The following is a 24848-nucleotide window of genomic DNA, read 5'->3' on the forward strand; positions in this document are numbered from 1 at the left end:
CCTACACCACAGCTCACGGCCACGCCGGATCCTCAACCCACTGAGCAAGGCCAGGGATCGAATCGCAACCTCATGGTTCCCAGTCAGATTCGTCTCCACTGCGCCACGACAGGAACCCTGGGAACTTCTTTCTAATCTGGGTCAGCTCAGAAAATCACTGATGTTGTTCAGGAGATTGGAGAAGAGAGTATCTGAAAACTAGGCGCCCCAAATATCCACTTAGAAAAAGGATTAGGGGAGTTCCCAGGTGGTGTGGTAGGTTGCAGATCTGACATTGCCCACTGCTATGGTTGGAGTCGCTGCTATGGTGTAGGTTCCATACCTGACCCTAGAACTTCTGCATGCTGGGGATACAGACAAAAATAAATAAATAAATAATAAATAAAAAATTGGGACGCCAAAGGATGCTGTGGACCTATCTTATATAGGAACTAATTTGAATTGTGAACTGGGATGCACCAGAAATGAATTCCTTTGAGGGTTTTCCTATTTTAAAATTCTAGTCCTAGAATATTACTGCATGTTCTACTGAGGGGAAAAGCACATGTTTCCACTGACAGGCCCAGTGGGCACTCCAGCTGTGATGATGAATAATATGAAATGAAAATGAAAGCCAGTCTCATTATTTTGAACTTGAAAATTGTAGAGCAAAGTGCTTTAGATATTTAACTTCTTATTGAAATAGAAACAAGTGAGTTTTACCATTGCTGCTGCCTCCTTTTTTTCTATGAGGTTGTGTTGTGTATCTTCTATATGCTTTAGGAAGTTTTAATTAAATACGTATTAAAGTATAAGAATTTATTTTGGAAAACTTGAAAATTCTTTTTAGGTTTTTAATTAAATTCTGCATCGTACCCTAGCCAGGGTATTTAGCCTTTCAGCATATAAAAGGGATTAGCTGAGGCTTGTTTTCTTTCAAAGGTGAGTTAAGGATATAATTTAGGTGTGAATTGACAGTCAAACATTCCTTTATAATTTTGTTCGGTTTTCTGAGAGTTATGTCTGTAATTAGATCAGGCTACTTGTCTTCAACTTTGAAGGTTGCATTGTGCTACATAGTAACTGCCCAACACTTCAGCCCATTAATCCACCAGCAGGGTGATTCTGAGATGGCACTTCTTTTTGAAATAGAAATCATTTCATGCATCATAGGCATCTTGAAAGTGGTTAAGAAAAAAAACTAAAGGTTAATCATTGAAAATCCTAGATAATGGTTTTAGTCCATTCAGAGTTCTCTTTTAATAGTTATTAATGCCATTTTTAAAAGATCACCATAAACTTAATTTGAATTTTTATTATATCATATTCACAATGTAAAGTTATGGCTTGAAGAAATACACTGTAAACTTGTCTCTTAGGTGACATTTGTTTTACTAGTTGAATTATTTATATAATCTAACAGTGATATGAATTTAAAACGTTCTTTGTTGTTTTTAACATGAAACAAATTGTTTTACATCTTAAACTAAGAATGGAAAAAACTTTGTGATGTAAATGAAAATATTCTGAAACTTTTATGTTTCAAATTGATGGACTTAGAAAACCTTAGAAGGAAAAGAGATTTATCAAATGTATTATCTATAATAATTTTTTTTCATTTGTTTGTTTTCTAGGATTTACTAACCAGACATAAAGTGTTGGTAGCAGACTTCTTAGAACAAAATTATGACACTGTAAGTAGAAGTCATGTTTAAGTCTTTACCTCGTTCTCTCCTCCTCTGTCTTCTTCCTTCATAGATCTGTTAATACTTACTCCTGTTTATGATACACAGTTGAAACCAACCATACACCCAGTTGGTTTATTACGTAGAAACCAGGTCATCAGGAAACTATGGAAAGTAAAGGCTGGCAGGAGATCAGGGCTTTCTCATGTTTCACATCTCTTCCTGTGGTGCTCTGGAGTTCCAGGAAACAACTAGCACCTGCTCACTTTGGTCTTAAGAGCATCCATGTTGCTTTTAAGAGGCAGGGGGTAACCCCAAATGGACGAGCACCCCACCCTTACTAAAATCATTTTACTTGAGTTGATAATTCGTTTTACTTACTAGCAGAAATAACAAAATACCTGTCTTCCAACTTCCTTCTCTAAGGATGCATCTGTCTCATCCTTTTGAGATTCAGCTCCAATTGTTACTGAACCAAACTTACCCAACATGCAGCAAAGTCATGACATGAGATTGTGAAAAAGGAAAATTCAGCATTTATTGTAAGACCAAGCAAGGAGTGGGGGGAGGCTAATGTTCAAAACACTCAAATCCCTAAAGGTTTTCAGGGAAGGATTTTTAAAGGCAGCATTAGGTGTGAGGGCTGTGAGGTGCCTCACCAGCTCATGGACAGTCTTCTAACTTGTTTGTGGTGAGGTTACCGGGTGGTGCTTCAGAGGTTAACGTCATCATCCTTTTGGTTCCAACTGGTATGGGGTCTGCATGTGTGTGGTCAGTATGCAGTTAACGTCTTCCACCTGGCGGGAGTTTCCGAGTCCATAAAACAAGTCAAGGGTATGGCTCAGGATATTATCTATAGACCCTGAGGAAGAACTAAAGATCCTTGAACTTGTTTTGTGCTACACTGTTATTATTTTGTCTTGCATGACTGTTCTCCTTTGTTTCTACATTTTCTCGCTTCTCTGATTAAATCTGCTCTTTGGAACTCAGGGAAGGCCTAGGAGGCTAAAGCTTTTCTACAAAGGAGAAGTGGGGGACTCAGGAAGGTATGTCCCCAGGAAGGCCCCTTGGGGTCCTGCCTGGCTTTATAATGTGGCTCTTATAGACACGCTCCCTAATCCCCCCACCTCCAAACACACACACACACACACACACACACACACCCCTCTCTCTCTCTCTCTCTCCCCACCCCCTCCCTCTCTCACACACATTTTCCACATTGTATTCTTATGAGTGTCTTTACATCTTCCTGACTGGTTTTTAAACTCCCCCGAAGGCAGGAGCCTTATCTGTCAAACACAGAGGTTCAGAATACAGTACATTCTTTAGTCTACTTGCTTTCCTTCGGGATCCTGCTCTACCTCTTACTAATTGTATGATCCTGGACAAGTTGCTACACCTACCAAAAGATGAAGATATTAATAATGCCTCCTTCATAGAGTTTATAAAGTTTTTAGGTTAGTACCTTGGTAAGCACTCAATATTAATTTTTATCTTTACTACTTATATCCCTATTACCTAATTCAGGGCCATACATTTGGTGGTGTCAAATGAATATTGAATGAGCAGACCCATAAGAGCGGCTATGCATATGCTAAGAAATAGCGTAATTAAAGTCGAATGTAGCACAAACCTAGAAGCAAAACTTTATAAGCTTTGTTCCAGTATTAGTTTAGCTGATCTAGACCAGTACTGTCCAGTTGAAATGTAATGCAAGCCACTATGTAATTTAAAATTTTCTAGGATTTCCCTTGTGGTGCAGTGGGTTAAGTATTTGGCATTGTCACTATAGCAGGTTGGATTGCTGCTGTGCTGTGGGTTCGAACCCTGGACCTGGAAACTTCCTCATGCCATGGGGAGCAGCCAAAAAATATATTTTTTAATAAAATAAAATTTTCTAGTAGCCACACAAAAGATAAAAAGAAATAGATGACTGTGGGAAGATATGGAATACCCTATGTCTTCACATATCCAAATCCCAGAAATTAAACTATGACTTTTTTATTCATCAATTGTTTGCTAGTCTTCTTTTGATTTGAGATTAAGAATTATCAAAAATGATTTTTGGGGAGTTCCCATTGTGGCTTAGCAGTAATGAACACAACTAGTATCCATAAGGTTGCAAGTTCAATCCCTTGCCTCACTCAGTGGGTTAAGGATCCAGTGTTGCCGTGAGCTGTGGTGTAGATCACAGGCATGACTCAGATCCCTAGTTGCTGTGGCTGTGGTGTAGGCTGGCAGCTGCAACTCCAGTTCAGCTCCTAGCCTGGGAACTTCTATATACCACAAATGTGGCCCTAAAAAGACCAAAAAAAAAAAAAAAAGATTTTCATATCCTAAAATTATCAAGAAAATACCCATAGAGGAATTTTCTTTCTTTTTTTTTTTTTTTTTTTTTTTTTCTTTTTAGGGCTGCACCCCAGCATATGGAAGTTCCCAGGCTAGGGGTCAAATTGGAGCTACAGCTGCCAGCCTACACCACAGCCACAGCAACACGGGATGTGAGCCATGTCTGCAACCTACACCACAGCTCATGGCAACACCGGATCCTTAACCCACTGAGCGAGGTGAGGCCAGGGATCGAACCCGCAACTTCATAGTTCCTAGTTGGATTTGTTTCCGCTGCGCCAAGAAGGGAACTCCCCCATGGGGGAGCTTTGATTAAAGTGCAAAACAAGAAGGGAGAAAAAGATTGTTGCCAGAGGTATCCAAAGCTTCAAGACTAAAAGGAAATCACAGGTTTTTTTTATTTTTTATTTATTTATTTATTTATTTATTTGTCTTTTTGCCACATATTTTTTAATTTAGCAAATGAACTGTTCTTATAGTTTGGTTGTTCAGTAGCTATAGATGCTGGATGGAATGTTAAAGAGTCAGTCAATGTTGCATAATAATAAATGAAAATAAAGAAGGCAACAATAGCTTATGACAAAACCTGTACTCTCAACTACTAATCTTTCATGCAGAATGAGTGAGATAAACCTGTTGTGCAATTTGCATTCAAGGATAATAAGCAACAATTTGAGAGACCATGAACTCATTCTCTTTGACCCTTATTCACCTAAATTTGTCTTTATATCTAGAGTCAGTTCTTTGTAATTTAGTAGTTTCACAGACGCTGAGCCCACTGCACTGACCTGAACATTCGTTTTGAGAACGCTGTGCTCTATAAACATTTGACACCTATTGCGTTTCATATTTCTTTAGCCGTAAACTTGAAGCTGGAGAACGAGAACATGACCTAAAATAATGAAACTGGTAACTTGGGGAGTCGATGCTACCTTAAATACATGTATCTGCATTTTATAGTTAAAATTTACCACAACCTTTGTGTGATCCATTTGGAGACCTGCAAAATCTACCTCGTGTTTCGTGACAATTAGAATAAAGAATAAGCCCTTCCTATAAAAGAGTATAATTACCATGACTTTAATGTGAGCTTCATGATTTTGTTTTTACTTTTCACTTTCTTAATTCTCTATCGGGACTTGTCAGCAGTGTGCACAGCTTGCCCTTGTCACACACGCACACACACACCTGCCACTTGGCCCTCTGAGGACCAGGACCCTTTCCCACCCTTCTCGGGCCCTGACCTCTCTGCCTTCAGTTCTCTGCCGGGTGTGCTCCTGCCACCTCAGTGGTCTCTGAGTGCCTCTGTGTAGCGGGAGGTTGACCCTGAACTTCCCCAGCTGCTGGCACTGGCGTTCAATCAAAGCGCCGAGGCAGTGATGGGCGACAATCACATTAGGAAACAGGCCCAATCATCAGTAGCCCCCAGCCTCTGGGGAGCGTGAAAGTGCTCCAGAGAGGCCAGCTGGGATTAGCATGGCCATCATGTAGCAGAAGTAGGCCTGTTGCTCTACCTGTTTGTGTCATGAATTTGACAGTTTGAGTCTTTGAGTTGCTGTGTATTTAACCTTTTCTCAGATGTTATGGACTTGATAGCTACTAGCAAGACTCTAGAAACATATTTCTTTAGAATGGCTTAAAATGAATTAGGCTGCAGCTCAATAGACAAATTAATAGATGTTTTATTCAAAGTGATTTATTGGGAGGGCTCAATTACTCCATTTTTCTACTCAGCTTCCAATTTGCGTAACTAAAATAAACCAGAGAGAAGCATGTGCCTGGCACTTGACTGCTTGTCCCCCAGCATCTTTACGTGTAAATAAGGAAGGGGAAATGGGGAAGCCTCCCCATGGACAGTGGTGTTCAGCCCAGGGATGAAAGCACAGCCTCTGGGCTGGGCTGGGCTAAAGGGTCAGAGATTTACTTCTGAGGCAAAGAGCAGGCAAACTTAATGCAGAGAAATCACTGCTGGGTTTACACTCTAATAGTTCTTTTCTTTCCATTAGATTTTTGAAGACTATGAGAAGTTACTCCAGTCTGAGAATTATGTGACTAAGAGGCAGTCTTTAAAGGTAATGTCAAATATCTTTACGTTAGAGTCTCCAGAAGTTGATATGTTAGTAAATGACTGGTTTAATAGTGGACCAGTAAATACAGAAAAATTAAAGTATCCTCTGTTTTTTTGTAACTTGAGAAGTACCTTCTATGTCATTCCTGTACTTTGTAGCAAAACAGTGTGAGTGCCCTGCTTCAAATACTTTTTGAAAGTAACAATGTAAGTAATAAATACAGGATGAGGGTATGTGCTTATGTATATGTAACCAAATGGCATGTGTGATTTGAGATTCTGTCTCCTATGAAATGCCTGTGGAAAGGCCTCTCTCCCGCATCAGACGGGGACCTGGCAGAGTAGGGCCACATCTGTCTGTGAGTGGCCCTCCCTCCCTCAGTAAAAAGATACCTAGAAGCAGCCATTTGGCCAGGAGGAGGGGAACATCTCCCGAGGGAGTGGGATGTTGGCTAGAGCTGCATCTCTGCCCTTGAGATCCTACTCAGAAATACAAAAGAATGTTGTTGGCAGATAATAATTGGCTGGTTTTTTGTTAAGCAATTTCTATGATGCTTGAGCTCACTAAATATTATTTTATATATTAATATCATTTTATATATTATAAAATATGTTATTTTTACATGTTGAGGTGTTATTCCAGAAAAAGGCATTTGTTTCTAAATATTGGATAGTTTTATGCTAAAGTGGTACATCTGTTTTGTACCACGTATTTGTCAAGTCACTTTCCCCATGACTGTGTGTTGGCCTTGACCACTTTCCCCGTCCTTGCGCCCTTGCTGCTCTGCTTTACCTGTTGATGGGGAGGTCAGTGTGCTATTTTCAGCCAGTCATTCAGCACTCTTTATTGAGTTTCTCCTTGTGTAGAAACCCATACAGAGTGATCCATGTAGAAAAAAAACCATCATGGGTATGCTGCTCCGCATGCTAGAGCCTCAAGTGATGTGCCGGAGACATCCGTGCTGTGCTCTCCCAAGTCCGGAAAGCTTGTTCAAAGCAGTTGAAGGTTGGAGTTCCAGTCGTGGCGCAGCGGAAACAAATCCGACTAGGAACCATGAGGTTGTGGCTTCGATCCCTGGTCTTGCTCAGTGAGCTAAGGATCCGGCGTTGCTGTGAGCTGTGGTGTAGGTTGCAGACTCGGCTCAGATCTGGCGTTGCTGTGGCTGTGGTGTAGGCTGACAGATTCGACCCCTAGCCTGGAAACCTCCATATGCCATGAGTGCAGCCCTAAAAAAAAAAAAAAAAAAAAAAGGCAGTTGAAGATAAAGATACAACCTGTTGGTACCCGTGTACCCAAAGAACAGACCCAAGGGCAGTCAAACCAGGAAAGCTGGTCACCTGGGAGGGGGTGTAGAAATTGGAACAGTAAACAGGTGACAGTGCTCTGAAGGGCCAACATATATAGAGCTAATCACTCATAAATTTTCCAAGTCCTTCCTTTTTTCAGTGGGAATCTGTCAGATACTGGACCAAAGTAGGGAAGTTAATATGAACTAAGGTGACTGAACCAAATTGGAATCAAGAAAGCTGAGGGTCGTGGACTTCAGCATTTATCCTTGTATCATTTTCCACAGTGCCGAGAACTTGTGACAGAATTTTTTCTGTGATTGACTCTCTCTAGGGCCTCAGGCAAAGTTACGAAGTTGACAGTTTTTTACCCAAACATCTCCCTTCTTGGTCTTCTTCCTGCTTTTCTTTCCACCGTCCCAGCATCCCCACCCACCCATGTGCTCATTGCCCTCATTCTCTTCTCAGCATGTCTTCAAACCCCCCTTGTCCTTTTCCCTTGTTGATATTTAGAAAATGGTTAGAGCAGAGCCTAGTACATGGTAAGTCCCAGATATGTTTTCTGAATAAAATTGAAATAAATTTCATTAATAAACACTCCTCGTTATTGTGCCCAGAGTTCAGTCTCTGGAAGGTATCGATCTATTCTAAAGAAATAATTGGGACTAGAATATGAGTTAGACTTTTTCCTACCAGGATGCATTTGCAGTTAAATATAGAAACCTGTTAACCCAGTGGATATACGATTAATACATGTAATCCAAATTTGGTGGGTAGCAAAGGGAACAAGCAAGATTCCTCACCGCTGTGTGCTGCCACCCAGCTCTCCGCCATCCAGCCTCTCTTTCCCTTTTCATGTGGTTCTGTAGCTGGAGACCTCAGTGCTATTCCCAGTGACAGTGGCAAAGAGCACCTGACTTTGTACAGTATCTGGTACAGAAAATCTCCTTTTGGAGTTCCCTTCGTGGCTCAACAGTTAACGAACCTGACTAGGATCCATGAAGATGCAGGTTCGACCCCTGGCCTCGCTCAGTGGGTTGAGGATCCAGCGTTGCCGTGAGCTGTGGTGTGGGTCGCAGACATGGCTCAGATCTGGCGTTGCTGTGGCTGTGGTGTAGGCTGGCAGCTGTAGCTACAATTCTACCCCTAGCCTGGGAACTTCCATGTGCCAAGAATGCGGCTCCAAAAGGCAAAAAAAAAAAAGTCCCCTTTAAACTCTCCCTTTTCAAACTGATTGTTTCCCACCTACTTACAGATGATCCAGCCCACTCAGAAGGCCTCTTGGTTCTTTATTAATCTACCCACACATACTACATGGGCTGCTGTTTCTCCCTAAAATCCTTTACAGCTCACTCTCTCACAAATATTTGATTTGCAGTATGATAAAAACTGAGCCCTAGTTAGACAGTGAAAACACTAGTAAAAGGCAGATAAAGTATATCAAGAATACAAATGTGGTTAAAATCCTTACTGAAGAGTTGGCTTTTTTGAATGCTACATTATAGGCAGAGACATTGCTGAGATGGTTTTGTATCACACTGTTCAAGGAAAGAGTTCCTTAAGTATTGTTTGCTCTTCAGAGTTCCTGTTGTGGTGCATAGGAAACGAATCCAACTAGGAACCATGAGGTGTCGGGTTCAATCCCTGGCTTCACACAGTGGATTAAGGATTCAGCGTTGCCATGAGCTGTGGTGTAGGTTGCAGACGCAGCTTGAATCCTGTGTGGCTGTGGCTGTGGTTGTGGCGTAGGCCAGCAGCTGTAGCTCAGATTCAACCCCAACCCCTAGCCTGGGAAGCTCCATATGCCATTGGTGCGGCCCTAAAAAAAAAATTTTTTTTGCTCTTTGGAGAATTGGATCTGTGGTAGCAGTATGTTTTATTTTGATGTAACTATGCTTATAGCTCTGGATTCTATTATAATTTTCCCATAAATATCTCATAATTTTAGAAAACAAGAGAGGGTAGGTTATTATAACTGTTTACTTATACTATTCTGTGAATAATAAACTGTCTGAAAACTAGGCTATTTTCTGATTCCAAAATAGTTGCTACCTTTTCTTAATCATATTCTAAATTTTTCTGAATTACCTTGGGGTGCTTAGATTCCTGGCATCAATAAAAAATAATTAACAGAGAAATTCCTTTCCTCATGTGACACAGATTAGGAGTTTATTTCTTCTTCAGAAGCCTGGAAAGAAAGATTTAATTACTAACAAGAAAGATTATCATGCAAAAAGAAGCTTGGTGGAATTTTGGGTTTAGGGAGGGCTGTGGTCAATTTCATTAAACACAAAGCTGTGGTGTTTTTTTTGTTGTTGTTGTTTGTTTTTTGGGGGGTTTTTTTTGTTTTGCTTTTTGGGGCCGCACCTGCACATATGGAGGTTCCCAGAATAGGGGTCTAATCAGACCTGCAGCTGCTGGCTTACACCACAGCCACAGCAATGCTGGATCTGAACCGCATCTGTGACCTACACCACAGCTCACGGCAACACCCGATTCTTAACCCACTAAGTGAGGCCAGGGATGGAACCTGCAACCTTCTGGTTCCTAGTCAGATTTATTTCTGATGCACCACGATGGGAACTCCAGAATTTATTCATCTCATAACTGAATGGTCAGATCCAGCATTGCTGTGGCTGTGGTGTAGGCCAGCAGCTACAGCTCTGATTCGACCCCTACCCTGGGAACCTCCATATGCCACAGGTGCGGCCCTAAAAAGACAAAAAAAAAAAAAATCCCCCCAAAAAATAAATGCATTAAGCATTGACTTTAGCAAAACTTTAAGTAAAGTTTAAAAGTAACTACAGTTTCCATGCTTGTGCTTTAAGATGCACTTAAAGACTCTGAGGGTTTTTTTTTTTTCCATGTCAGCATCCATAATTCATTTATATTTTGTGTTCCAATAAGAAGTGAGGTATATTTTGAATAAGATGACTCTCAGACAGACCCTACTTCGGTGGTGTTTCTTTTGGTTGTTGTTTTTGTTTTTTGTAGCTGCTTGGTGAACTGATCCTGGACCGGCACAACTTTGCCATCATGACAAAGTACATCAGCAAGCCGGAGAACCTCAAACTGATGATGAACCTCCTCCGGGATAAGAGTCCCAACATCCAGTTTGAAGCCTTTCATGTCTTTAAGGTAAAGTGCAAGCTGCAGAAATAATGTGGGCATTTGTTTTCCAGTTTCAAATGGCAAACTCCCTACTTGGTACCCTTCTTTATACTGGAGAGAAATTAAATAGGCAGTCTTTCTGTTTTGTGTGACTTAAATTTTAGAGTTATCTTAATGAATTCCCATTTATTTCTAAAAGATTTGCTGACCACTCCATATCTCTAAATATTTTCATTTTTTTCACTGAGAAAATAGGTGGATTCTGTTTCCCAAAAGTTACTGAAATAATCAGTGATTGAGTTGAAGCCCAAGCCTGGAGTGTCAGGATTTGAATGCTTTGCTTCTGCCTTAAATGAAACCTAAAGAAATACTGAATACTAGTCATTTTAATTACTTGCTTAGAACTATTTTAATGCATTTTTAAAGAAAACTATTTCATATAGCATTTGCTTTTTCTTTTAATGTTTTTTCTTCAGTATAAGAGTAATAAAATCACTTCTTGGAAACTTTAAACAATAGATTTGTTTAAAAGTTGGGTAGGTGTGGGAATTTCTGTCATGGCTCAGTGGTTAATGAACCCGACTAGGATCCATGAGGATGCAGGTTTGATCCCTGGCCTCACTCTGTGGGTTAAGGATCCGGCGTTGCCATGAGCTGTGGTGTAGGTCACAGACACGGCTCATATCCCACTTTGCTATGGCTCTGGCGTAGGCCGGCAACTGTAGCTCCCATTGGACCCCTAGCCTGGGAACCTCCATGTGCTGTGGGTCGGCCCTAAAAAACAAAAAATAAAATAAAATAAAAAATAAAAGTTGGGTAGGTGGGAGAAACCTTATCTATAATCCCATACCTCTGACCTAACTAGGGTAAAGACTTTAGTAAATTTTATTTTCCTGTGCACATATTTGAAGGGTTTTTTCTGCAGCTATATTCACAGTATACACAAAATTGATACCCTAATTTTTCTCACTTAATGCTATACCATAAGTGAACACTAATTCGTTTTTGATATATATGTTGTTTTTAAAAAGAGCCAATACTTTTATTGGCATCATAGTTTTTCATTGGATATATTTAGTTTACTCAAATATTTCCATGTTGTTAATATTTAGGTTATTTCCAGTTTTTAGCTACAATGAGCATTTTATGTATCTAGCTATTTTTATCCCCATATTTAGGGTAATTTTCTTGGGATAGATATCTAGAGTAGAATTAAGAGAACAGAGAGTTGCAGGCCTTGTAAATTTTTTTGTCTTTATGATATATATTCAGTGATTGAATTTGTAAGTCTATAAATGGGAGACGCAACAGTTTATAAGATATGTAATTAATTGCTGCTTTGAGAGGTAAATATCTTTCAGCCATCAGATCTTTATTGTCCAAAAAGCCACTAGAGCAATTCAAATCTCAAATTAATTTATAAATTTATAAATTCCATTTAATTACATTCAAAATCCCAACAGGACTTTTCCTAGAACTTGACAAGCTCATTCTAAATTTGTATGATAGAACAATGGCCCGAGGTTTTTCTGTGACAATTTCCAAGGAAAACAAGGTAGGGAAATCTACCGTGTCATATTTTAAGACTTATTATTGGATTTATAGTAAATGGAGACACTATCGTTGGCACAGCGATAGATAAATGGAACAACAAAACAGAGTAAAAGACCCAGAAGTCAGTCTATGCAAATACGAAATCTGATATTTGGTAGTGGAAGGATTATAAATCAGTAAAGAAAAGGTTACTGTTAATAAATGGTTCTAGGATAATGAATTATTCATATAGAATATTCTACCCTCCACTGTATTCGGAAATAAATTCCAGGTAAAGATCTACACTTGAAAAGTAAACTTTTTTAATTTTTAGAAGAGAAAATAGGAGACTTTTATGATGTTGAGGAAGGAGGAATTTTTAAAAAGCATTTAAAAATCATAAAACATAATAGAAAATATTAATGTTTGACTACATTAAAACTTAAAACTTCTGTTCAAAAAGACATCATCAACAAAGTGAAAAAAAACAGGACAAAATGTGACACACATGACCGATAAATGATTTAGAAAAAGACAAAGAATTCAGGAGTTCCCGTCGTGGCTCAGTGGTTAACGAATCTGACTAGGAACCATGAGGTTGTAGGTTCGATCCCTGGCCTTGCTCAGTGAGTTAAGGATCCGGCGTTGCCGTGAGCTGTGGTGTAGCTTGCAGACGTGGCTCAGATCCCACGTTGCCATGGCTCTGGTGTAGGCTGTTGGCTGCAGCTCCAATTCAACCCCTAGCCTGGGAACCTCCATATGCCACGGGAGCGGCCCTAGAAAAGGCAAAAAGAAAAAAAAAAAAGACAAAGCATTCAATAGAAAAATAGGCAAAGAATACAAGTTGGCAATTTATACATGAGGAAACCTGACTGGCCAAAAAGTGGGTGAAGATACTTGTCTTAGTAATCCTGGAAATGGCATCAAAATATCCGCGAGGCATTCCCTCTGTAGCCCAGTGAGGTGAGCATCTGACTGCAGTGGCTAGGGTCGCTGCGGAGGTGCCACTTTCATCCCTGGCCCGGCGCAGTGACTTAAAGGACTGGTGTTGCTGCAGCTGCATTGTAGGTCACAGCTGCAGCTTGGATCCAGTCCCTGGCCTAGGAACTTCCATATGCCATGGGTATAGACATTAAAAAAAAAAAATCAGTGAGATATTGCTTTACATTTTTCGTATGGACAAAAGTGTTTAAGTCTGACAATATCAAATTTTGGTAAGGGTGGAGGACAACAGGAGTGCTGTAAATTGGTACAAGTACTTGGGAGAGCAATTCAGCAAAATAAAGGACTGAAAGCATCCATACTCTTCAGTCCTGAAATCTCATTTCTTGACAATTTCTTAGGGGAAACCTTTCTCACACACATAATGAATTGTGTACCAAAATGTTTATTGCAACATTGTTTAGAGTGTTGTAAAATGAAAAACAAACAAACAACAAATGGGTATCTGCAGGCGACTGGGGGGAAAATCGTGGTATGTTCGTACAATAGCATTAGTAATGGGTTAAAATGAAGACTTATGTGGATCAGTGTAAATAAATCTGAGAAACGTTGAGTGGGATAAGCAAATGTTAAAAGAATGTTGTTTACTTAAAGTTTAAAAACATGCAAAACAGGAGTTCCCATCCTGGCTCAGTGGTTAATGAACCCAACTAGTATCCATGAGGATTCGGGGTCGATCCCTGGTCACACTCAGTGGGTTAAGGATCTGGCGTTGCCGTGAGCTGTGGTGTAGGTTGCAGACACGGCTTGAATCCAGCATTGCTGTGGTATAGGCTGGCAGCTGTAGCTCCAATTTGACCCCTAGCCTGGAAACCTCCACATGCCACAGTTGAGGCCCTAAAAAGACAAAAAGACAAAAAAACAAAACAAAACAAAACAACACTATGTATGGCTTCATACATAGGCACTTACTTGAATAAGAGTGATAATTACCAAATTCAGAATAGCAATCACTCAGGAAGGGTACGGAAGAGATGGTATCATGAAGTGCCTAATAGCCTTCAATTATATCTGTAATACTTTATTTTATTAAAATTCTGAAGGCAAATATGGCAAAAATGATAGAGCTGGTTGTGGGAACTTGAAATCTGATATGTCATTGCCGTGTTCTTCTCTGTGTTAGAATTATTTCATAAAGAATAAACACAGGAAGGAGTTCCCTTCTTGGCGCAGTGGTTAATGAATCTGACTAGGAACCATGAGGTTGTGGGTTCAGTCCCTGGCCTCGCTCAGTGGGTTAAGGATCCGACGTTGCTGTGAGCTGTGGTGTAGATTGCAGATGCAGCTCGGATCCTGCGTTGCTGTGGCTCTGGCAAAGGCTGGTGGCTACACCTCTGATTCGACCCCTAGCCTGGGAACCTCCATGTGCCGCTGGAGCGGCCCTAGAAAAGGCAAAAAGACAGAAAAAAAAAAAAAGAATAAACACAGGAAATACCCTGGTGTCTCAGTGGGTTAGGTATCCGTCAGTGCCACAGCTGCAGTGCGGGTTCCATCCCTGGCCGGGGAACTTCCTCATCCCACAGGCATGGGGGAAAAAAAAAGAATAGTTACAAATTGGATAAAATCAAAATAGGCTCTTGTAGGACAGGAAAATGCCTGCACACTATAACATGATAGACCCCTCTCAAGACCCATCCTTTCCCGTGGAAAAAATTATAGACGTCTATATAATATGTCTTGTCATTCCAGTTCCCACAGAATTTTAATATTTCATCCTAGATGAGAACAAGCTTCATATAATTTTCTTCCAAAATGCTGTGTTATAGAAGTATTCAGTGGGTGGCAAAATAGAAACACCCCCTTCCATCTTCTGTATCATAATTGAATCATCTCATTATTGGACAGAGTAGGTTCATTTAAAAATAGTTAACCACTTGTTTACTTGTATGTGTATAAACTGGGCTTACCCTGCTCCCTAACTTCCACTAAAGTAAAAACTGAATTGTTAACTTGCCAAAAATAGTATTTTGTTATTTAGAAAAAGTAACAGTAAAAGTTATTTAGAAAAGTAGAGTTTTTCCACAGTTCTTTATTAAGCACCTTCTGTAAGGTACAGAAAATGTGGAACATGTTACAAAAAATGCCTTTGCCAGATTATGAGCGGCCAGTTTTCATTAGCTTGCTTGATAAGTTCAACGGCTTGAATTAGATGCCATTTCATTTTCTTTGCCACTGACGAATGGGATGATGTGATGGGAAAAGACTGGATAGAAGTCGAGAACCCCGGGTCTTCACTGTCACTCGGTTGCCACCAGTGACTTTGGGCAAATCCATCTGGATCTGTTTCCTCAATTTAAAAATATTAAATTTAGGGAGTTCCCATGGTGGCACATCAGAAATGAATTCAACTGGGAACCATGAGGTTGTGAGTTCAATCCCTGGCCTCGCTCAGTGGGTTAAGGATCTGGAGTTGCTGTGAGCTGTGGTGTAGGTTGCAGCTGTGGCTCTGATCCCATATTGCTGTGGCTGTGGTGTAGGCTGGTGGCTACAGCTCTGATTTGACCCCTAGCCTGGGAGCCTCCATATGCCGTGGGTGCGGCCGTTAAAAAATAAAATAAAATAAAAATTAAAAAAAATTAAATTAAAATTGGAAGTCTAAATCCAAAATACTGGGTTCAGGAGAATACTAGGTTTGTCTCTGTGATTCTGCCTCTTCCAGAGATATGCCCTGTGTGAATTTAGGAATCAGCTGTGAGCTGATCTCCCTCTCCCTTCCCCGCTAACCTCCTTCATAGCAAAGGATCATGTTGCCACTTGCCACCAAACCATGTAGAGAACGCGGGTGCTCAGTGCTGTTCCTCTCACCTTTCAAAACTGCTGGAACTTGAGCATGGCCAGTGCCAGAAAGGGTCCTGAGTGTACTACTGTGTCCCTCAGATCCTCACAGGTTGGCCCCAATAGATATTTCCATGAAAACAAGAAGCTCCATCCTCACGTACTCCCAAATCCAAAGCCAGCTTGACAGGTCACCTAAAAAAGTGCACAGAACAGAAACATCCTGGTCGAGGATACCATCCATGTGGTCTTAGTGAAAAGAATGCAGAATCACTGATTAATTTGGTGAAAGCCTAACTCCATGAACTACGCACTTCCTCAAGGACCCCTTTTTAGCAGGTCAGCTGTTCTAGTCACAAGGCACCTAATCTAAGTCTACTGATGAAGAAAGCAGTTGATACCAAGGGAATTTAGAAATCGGCTATGCGCTGATGTAATTATAATTTTTCAAAAAATTTTAACAATACCGTGAAAAAGTGTTTATGTCAGTGTAGTTTTATCAGCTAGTTTTAGGTAGTGTAGAATGCTCAACTTCGTCATGTCCTCATTTGAACTCATTTTTGCTTATTTAACTAAGAGGTGGAGAAGAAAAAGTGAAAAAATGTAATGAAGGCCTTGCTTTTTTCTGCTTTTTAAAATACTTTCTTTAAAAATTCATAAAACAGTCAACTCTTGGAGTTCCCGTCGTGGCGCAGTGGTTAACGAATCCGACTAGGAACCATGAGGTTGCAGGTTTGGTCCCTGGCCTTGCTCAGTGGGTTAACGATCCGGCGTTGCCCTGAGCTGTGGTGTAGGTCGCAGACGCGGCTCGGATCCTGCGTTGCTGTGGCTCTGGCGTAGGCCGGTGGCTACAGCTCCGATTCGACCCCTAGCCTGGGAACCTCCATATGCCGCGGGAGCGGCCCAAAGAAATAGCAAAAAGACAAAAAAAAAACAAAAAACAAAAAACAAAAAACAAAAACAAAAACAAAACAAAACAAAAAAAACCCAGTCAACTCTAAGTTTGTGGATTCACAATGCATATTTGTGACTGAATTTAACAACCTCAACAAATAAGTACAGAAATGTATTACTCATGGCTGATAATTACTGATATTACTGATAATCCTGGCGCTGAATATTTACAATATTATTACCTACTTTTAAAAATATTTTTGGAGTTCTCGTCATGGCTCAATGGTTAACGAACCCACTAACGAACTAGCATCCATGAGGATGTGGGTTTGATCCCTGGCCTTGCTCAGTGGGTTAAGGATCTGGCGTTGCCATGAGCTGTGGTGTAGGTCACAGACGCGGCTCAGATCCCGAGCTGCTGTGGCTCTGGTGTAGGCCGGCAGTTGTGTTCCGATTCCACCCCTAGCCTGGGAACCTGCATATGCCATAGGTGCAGCCCTAAGAAAGACAAAAGAAACAATAAATAAATAAATAAATAAAAATAAAAGCCATAAAAAATAAAAATAAGGAAAAATTTTAAACTTGAAACAAATTTAACATTTTTTAAGGTCTATTGTACATTTTATGGATTCAGTGGAGTTAATCCAGTGATGCCTTGTCTGCAAATTGCACTACATTTTACACTTTTTTTGGATCAAAACAGAGACGCTTAGTTTATTCCATATATTTAATCTTTAAAAAAATTTTTTTAGGAGTTCCCGTCATGGCTCAGTGGTTAACGAATCCAACTAGGAACCATGAGGTTGAGGGTTCAATCCCTGGCCTTGCTCAGTGGGTTAAGAATCCAGCATTGCAGTGAGCTGTGGTGTAGGTTGCAGACGTGGCTCGGATCCTGTGTTGCTGTGGCTGTGGTGTAGGCTGGCGGCTACAGCTCCAATTCGACCTCTAGCCTGGGAACCTCCATATGCTGTGGGAGCAGCTCAAGAAATGGCAAAAAAGACAAAAAAATTTAAAAAAATAAAATGATTTTTTTAGAAAGACTGTTATGAGTTATTGCTGTAGTTTTCACAAATGCCAGTTTCTAGCTAAAACTTTTTAGCAGCTCACTGGTGAATAAACGGTAAACCAGAGGAGTCCCAGATTTGGCTCCAGTCTGTGATTCCCTAACATAGCAGGTGTTCTGTAAACATCAGACATTGTGTGTAACAGTGTAAATGAGCCTGGGGTACTTTTTAAAAATAGTAACAATTTTAGTTTATGGTAATAAAATTCATATACAATTCACCATTAACCATTTTAAAGTATGCAGTTCAGTGGCACTTGGTATTTACAGTGTTACACACCTATCGCCATCTAGTTCCAGAACATTTTCATCATGGCAAAAGGAACCTCTGCCCCCACTCAGCAACTGCTACACAATTTCCCTTACCCACAACCTCTGGCACCCACAAATCTGCTTTCAGTCTTTATGGATTCTCCTATTCTGGATATTTCATAGAAATAGAATGACACAATATGTGCCCTTTTGTGTCTAGTTTCTTCTTCTTTTTTCTTTTTTGGCCACACCTGCGGCCTGCAGAAATTCCTGGGCCAGGGATTGAACCCGTGCCAAAGCAGTGACCTGAGCTGCTGTGGTGACAATGATGGATCCTTAACCCACTGTGCCACAAGAGAACTTCATGTCTTGTTTCTTCTGTTAGCATCACGTTTTTAAGGTTCACCCATGTTGTACCATGATCAGTAGTATTCATTCCTTTTTATGGCTGGATAATGTACCATTGTACGGATTTATCACAATTTGCCTATCCATTTGTCAGTTGATGGACTTTTGGCTCTTGTGAATATTGCTGCTATGAGTTTCATGTACAAGTTTTTGTTTGAACAGATGTTTTCCATTCTTTTTGGTATATACCTAAAAACAGAATTGCTCAGTCTTATGGTAATTCAATGTGTAACTTACTGAGTTACTTCCATACTGTTTTCTGTAGAGGCTGCTCCATTTTACATTCCAACCAGCAATGTACAGGGTTCAAATTTCTCCATTCCTCAGTCATTATTGTTAGGTTTTTTTTTATTGCAGCTGGCCTGTCTCACTGTGGTTTTGATTTGTTTCCCTAATAACCTAATAATGTTGAACATTTTTTTCACATGCTTATTGGCCATTTGTATATCCTCTTTGGAGAAATGTCCATTCAAGCCCTTTGCCCCTTTTCAAAAAGGGTTGTTTGGAGTTCCCTTGTGGTTATTAGGTTAAGGACCTGGCATTTTCACTGCCGTAGCTCAGATCACTGCTGCAGTGCAGGTTCGATCCCTGGCCCAGGAACTTCTGCATGCTGTGGGCATGGCCAAAAGGAAAGAAAAAGGGTTGTTTGTCTTTTCCTTGTTGCTTTGTAAGAATTCTTTATATATTTCGGATACCAGACTCTGGTTGCATATATAATTTGCAAGTATTTTCTTACATTCTGCATGTTGTCTTTTCACTCTCTTGATGGTGTCCTTTGATTAAGCAAAGGTTTTAAATTTTGATGAAGTTCAGTTCGTCTGTTTTTTTCTTTTGTTGCTTATGCTTTTGATGTTGTAACTAAGAAACCATTGCCAAATCCAATGTTATGAAGATGTAACCCTATATTTTCCTCTGAAAGTTTCATTAACTCTTATATTCAGGTCTTTGATAGATTTTGAGTTAATTTTTGTTTGCATTGTGAGGTAACGGTCCGACTTCATTTTTTGTATGTGGATATCCAGTTGTCTCATGTGAATGGTGTTTTTTTAATTATAAAAAAGTATTAGAGTTGGTCACATACTTTTTCTGCATCAGTTAAAATGATCGTATAGTTTTCTTTCCATGTACTAGTAAGTTTCCTAGAGCTGCTGTAACAGAGCACCATAGATTAGGTGTCCTAAAACAGAAAGTCATTGTCCCAGCATTCTGCTAACCAGAAGTCCAAGATTGTGGTGTCATTAGGATTGGTTCCTTTTGGAGCTTTCAGGGAAAACCTATGCCTCTCTCGTAGCTGCTGGTGGTTGCCAGCAATCCTTGGCCTCCCTTGCCTTATAGATGCATAGCTTCAATCACTGTCTCCATCATCACACAGCATTTTCCTCTGCATATCTCTGTGTGTTTTTGTGTCCAAATTCCCTCTTCCTCTAAGGATACTGGTAATTGGATTCAGTCCCAAGCTGACCCAATATGACCTCATCTTAATTTGATTACATTTGTATTTCCAAATAAGGTCATATTCCTAGGTACCAAGGGTTAGGACTTAAACATGCATCTTTTGAGAGGTTGCAGCTCAGCCCAGTACATGTGGTGTATGACATTGATTGATCTTATTACAGTGTGCCATGTTTGTATTTCTGGAATAAATCCCATGTGGTCATGGCATGTAATCTTTTTAATATTATTTGGGACTTTGTTTGCTTGTATTTTGTTGAGGATTTTTGTGTCTTTATTCATAAAGGATACTGGTCTGTCGTTTTCTTGTAGTAGCTTTGTCTGGCCTTGCTCTCAGGGTAATGCTGACCTCATAGAATGAATTAGGAAGTGTTCCCTTCTCTTTTCTTTCTTTTTTTTTTTTTTTTTTTTTGTCTTTTGGTCTTTTGTTGTTGTTGTTGTTGCTATTTCTTGGGCCGCTCCCGCGGCATATGGAGGTTCCCAGGCTAGGGGTTGAATCGGAGCTGTAGCCACCGGCCTACGCCAGAGCCACAGCAACGCAGGATCCGAGCCGCGTCTGCAACCTACACCACAGCTCACGGCAACGCCGGATCCTAAACCCACTGAGCAAGGGCAGGGACCGAACCCGCAACCTCATGGTTCCTAGTCGGATTCGTTAACCACTGCGCCATGATGGGAACTCCCTCTTTTCTTTCTTGGAAGAATTTGAAATGCATTGGTGTTAATTTTTCTTTAAAAGTTTGTAGAATTTACCAGGGAAATCATGTGGTCCTGGGCTTTTGTTGAGAGTTTTGGGTTACCAGTTCAACCCTCTTATAGAAAATGTTTAAAAAAAAAGATTATAAGAGAATCATTGTCCATCAGTAAATTAGATAACCTAGATGAAATGGACAATCGCTACCAAACTGATTCAAAAGAAAGAGAAAATCTGATTCTTGGACTAACTCTCATGTCACCTACACCATGAGCCCTTCCTGTTCCAAACCCAGAAACTTAATGTTATCTCCACCTCCTTTGAACCTCCATAGCTTTCATTTCCCTCTCACAGGTCCTCAACATCCTTGTGCAGTTTCCCCTTCCTCATACTTGCTATGTTGGAGGAACCTTGAGGGTTCGACCTCGTAGCTCCCACTGTCCCCATGACCCCATGCAGTCACTGGCCATAGTATGCTGAGAGTAGAGCTGAGCACTTTTATTGAAGCTTCAGGATGGGGAGGCAGTGGGCGGAGGGGCTGGTGGTGATGCACTCAGCCCTTCTGAGGAGTGAGGGGCCCAGAAGGGGAAACCAGAGAGCTGTATAGAGGTTAACACTTTTCTGGGTGTTCTGGCCATGTCATCATATATGTCGCATCTAACTAGGAAGTATGTCTGTTGCAGAATATTGCATCAGGAGGTATTATAGTTTTGAGTTATTGTATACTCTTATTATAGTTGGTATTGTCTTTTTAGAACAGCTGAGTTTTTAGCCCAGGATCATGGGGTTTCAGCTATTCAACTAGACTAAGAATCTTTGTAGATCCTTTAAAAAACACAGAGAGCCATACCCCCACCCCAGATCTGCTGTAGAATCTCTGGGAGACGGGGCCTAGGCACTTAGAGAGTTTAAAGCTCCACGTACGTAAGAAATAGTGACATTGGTGACCTCCAGGGAGAGGAGGTGAGAGGGGAAATTTTGCATTTGTCCCTTTTGAATTTTGAGTCAGATGAATATATTAACTATATTAAGTATATTATGTATACTTAATATTTATATTATATGTATTATACATTATAGGTTATCTAGTTCATTATATAAGTTTAATTATATAATCATGTCTTTGGTTATAATGGTATTTTAAATATATGATTACAATATAATTTAAATATATTTAATATATTTCTGTACTACAGAAAATGGATATGAATGGGGAATTACTGATTTTCCTCAGGACGGGAGTATACTCTGGGCTCTCTGTGTTTTACTAACACAGTAACAGATGAAACCCAGGTGGGGTCTGTATTTTCGCTGGTGTGCATTCCTCGGCCTAGGTCTTTGTTTCTCGTGTTTCAGGTGTTTGTGGCCAGTCCTCACAAAACGCAGCCTATTGTGGAGATTCTACTCAAAAACCAACCCAAACTCATTGAGTTTCTGAGCACCTTCCAAAAAGAAAGGACGGACGATGAGCAGTTTACCGATGAGAAGAACTACTTGATTAAACAGATTCGCGACTTGAAGAAAACAACCCCTTGAAGCCTCTTGAACCTGGTTTCCCGCCACAGTGACTGTCTCATTTGTTCACTTTGTACAAAAAGCATCGTTTCAAACAGTAGTCATTCAGGGGAAGGCTTTGGAGGGGCCTGTTTTCTCCTTCAATGCATCGTTCAGGGTAGATGGAACATAAACATTTGAATGAAAAAAAATTAACTTAGACTAAAACACTCATCTTAATCAAGCCTGTGATTATTTGATGTGAAATCAGAGCCATTGTATTAGACATGGATAAAAGAAATCTTAACCCTTTTTTAAAAAAAGAAATTTTTAACCCTTTCTTGATGAAAGGCAGCAAAGGTGTGGACTTACACACTTGAGCCTTCAGTCACCATGAGCCACCAGGTAGTAGAAGCCTCCAGGATGGGTGTCACTGAGTCCTCCAAGGGGATTCCCTTGGCAGAGGAGATCCGGGCACAGGGACCAGAGGCGCAGAACTGTTTGCCCATCCGCACGTAGACAAACACATGTCTTAAGGCACTGAGAAAATAAGGTCCATGTTTGGAGTATTACACACTCCGTTCCCTGCCCGTATTTTTCAGCCGTCATCATTCATTCCTAGCTTCGAAGGGGTCGATGCCCACCTCCCAGCTCAGCCCTCCTTCCTGCCCCACATTCCAACCCAAAGGATCTTCTCAGCATCCAGACTCATGCACACCCCCACTCCAACCAGGTTAGCCCAGGCACAGAGGACCCACTGGGTATGACCTGTTCCCTTGAAAACTTGCAGCAGATGGTTAAGAACCGCAGCTCTGGTTATAGCCGCTTCTACTTCACACATACTTCTGTGGGGTTCGTAAATGTTTGGAATATTTCATTCATACTTCTGGGGGAAAAGTTTTGTGGTGAAAAGTGTATTTTAGAGTAGGAATCATTGCCTTGAAATACCTAGTGTGTGCAAAACCACAGGTGCAGGGGCTGCACAGGTCTTTAGATCACTTTTATAAGTAAGGGAACACTGTCACTGGAAGCACAAATTAAATGCATGCAAAAAATCCTCAAATGATTTTAAAATTTTTTCAGTTTATTTTTTAATAAGCTGTTGCTCTAATGTCACATCAAATTCTTCAGTGAAAGGTAGAAAACCTATAAAAAATGTTGGTCTCAAATACTCTCTTGTCTACTAGGATGATGAAGGAATCAATTTGTGTTTTTTAATAAAGGCCATGGTTTGTTTTCAGACATCAAGTGTGTAAAACGGAATTTTAAAGCTGTATTTACAAAACATTAAAGGTACAATTGTTAATCTGTATTTTTTTCATAATTCTGTTTCCAAATCCTGAGTTATTGCCTTCCGTAGAAACCTTCGCTTTCTACAGTATCGGGTGCTATGTTCTTCAACCAGGTGTATCTCCACCCAGGAAGGGAAAGCTTCCTCGCCAGGATCCGTGCCCTTGTAGATTTAGCATCTGAAGAATCCCCTGGTGCGCTTTCACCCTTCGTGGCTGTGTTCTTCCGTGCCCAGCGTGGAATCCAGAGGCAGATGCTGTGGGCCTGCGGGACAGGCTCTGGCCAGTGCCAGCCCATCTGATGACCTTCATTCTTCAGTCACTGAGGTCAGATTATTTTTATAACATTCCCTGACAGTCCAGAGTCTCTTAGAATTTTACTTTTCTGGTTTTGCTTATTTGTTTAAAAGAGATGAGTATGAATATATTTTTTAAAAAAGAGAGAGAAGAGGGTGCAATAATGACCAATGGAAATTGATTTCATTGCTTAATGAAAACACATTAAGTTCCACACATCATGGAACATATGTGTTCAGTTGGAAAGCAAAGCCTTGTTAGAAGTCTTTTTTGATAAAACATTTTATTTCCTCTGAGCTTGAGTTAGCTCTTTCGTAACAATCCTTTGTCCTAGTTTAGTACCTGACAAACAAAACGAATCTAAGAGGCAATACATGAAGTAGCTGGGGTTTTGTTGTGATACACATTTGCAAATTACTACCGTGAAAGAGGGAGCAGGAAGCTCAGAGTTAAGATATGTTCGCATAAACGTTGCTGTAAATATCGTGAGAGTCGAGTTTTGTAAAGGTCATATTTAATAAGCTATTTCAAAAGCACACATTTAAATAAAGACTGCCTAACTGAAAAGTTGCCACATACTCCTTGCTCAGGTTCATTCCTCTGCATGCCCCGCCTCTGTGTTCTTGTCACCACTCCGAACAGGGAAAGCCCTTGACAGAGGGCACCCCAGGTGCCCAAAGGCTCCCCTGCCCTCTGCTGTTCCATCCTCCAGGGGAGGTTCACTGCCGTTGACCAAGGGCCACCTGCCAGGCAGTGGCTATCACATCATGCTCTCGATGCTGAGCCATAGCCAGCATTCCCATTTTGTATTTGAGGAGATGGAGGCTCAAGACAGTTTATCCCAGATGATGGGGACTAGACCTGAGGTACGAAGCCACGGTGGCCAGAGGCCAAACTCCTCCTCTTATTCCTTCTTCATCCTCTGGGCTGTGAACGAGGGGAGGCCCTGGGTCAGGAATCACGTTGTGCCCTCCCCACTGCTGCCTGGAGGCTCTCGGGGTGCAGGTCTTAGAATGAAGCCAGGAGGGAGTGAAATAATGTTCTCAGATGGAGGCTCTGGCTAAAGTCAGGTGCCTGCCCGAATGTCGGGATTATTACCCCGGGAGAAAAGGCCCAGAGGCACGCGGCACTTGAGCAACCGTCCTGACAGCCAGCCCCTGTGGGTTCCTGTCCTTGGAGGGCTCTGGGGAGCAGTATTTGCCAGGAAGGGGCAGCA

The 24848-nt window shown here is 40.8% G+C and overlaps 1 protein-coding gene across 38 annotated transcripts in view; it reads left to right on the forward strand.

Moving 5' to 3' along the window:
* The window catches only part of CAB39L (calcium binding protein 39 like), a 722245-nt gene that overhangs the window by 81501 nt on the left and 615896 nt on the right, over positions 1-24848 (forward strand). For 30 of the 38 annotated variants that reach the window (XM_084981088.1, XM_084981084.1, XM_084981099.1 and 27 more), the window contains 4 exons: positions 1614-1673; positions 6020-6085; positions 10363-10506; positions 21909-23358. In XM_084981088.1, the coding sequence (XP_084837214.1) occupies positions 1614-1673; positions 6020-6085; positions 10363-10506; positions 21909-22088 (450 nt within the window). In that variant the 3' untranslated portion in view covers positions 22089-23358. 38 annotated transcript variants of the gene reach the window in all.

Source organism: Sus scrofa, chromosome 11 (genome assembly GCF_054392235.1).
Source record: "Sus scrofa isolate SSC_HxYL_T2T_F1_AM1 chromosome 11, Sscrofa_HxYL_maternal_Yorkshire_Landrace_v2.0, whole genome shotgun sequence".
In the NCBI taxonomy this organism is placed as follows: Eukaryota; Metazoa; Chordata; class Mammalia; order Artiodactyla; family Suidae; genus Sus; species Sus scrofa.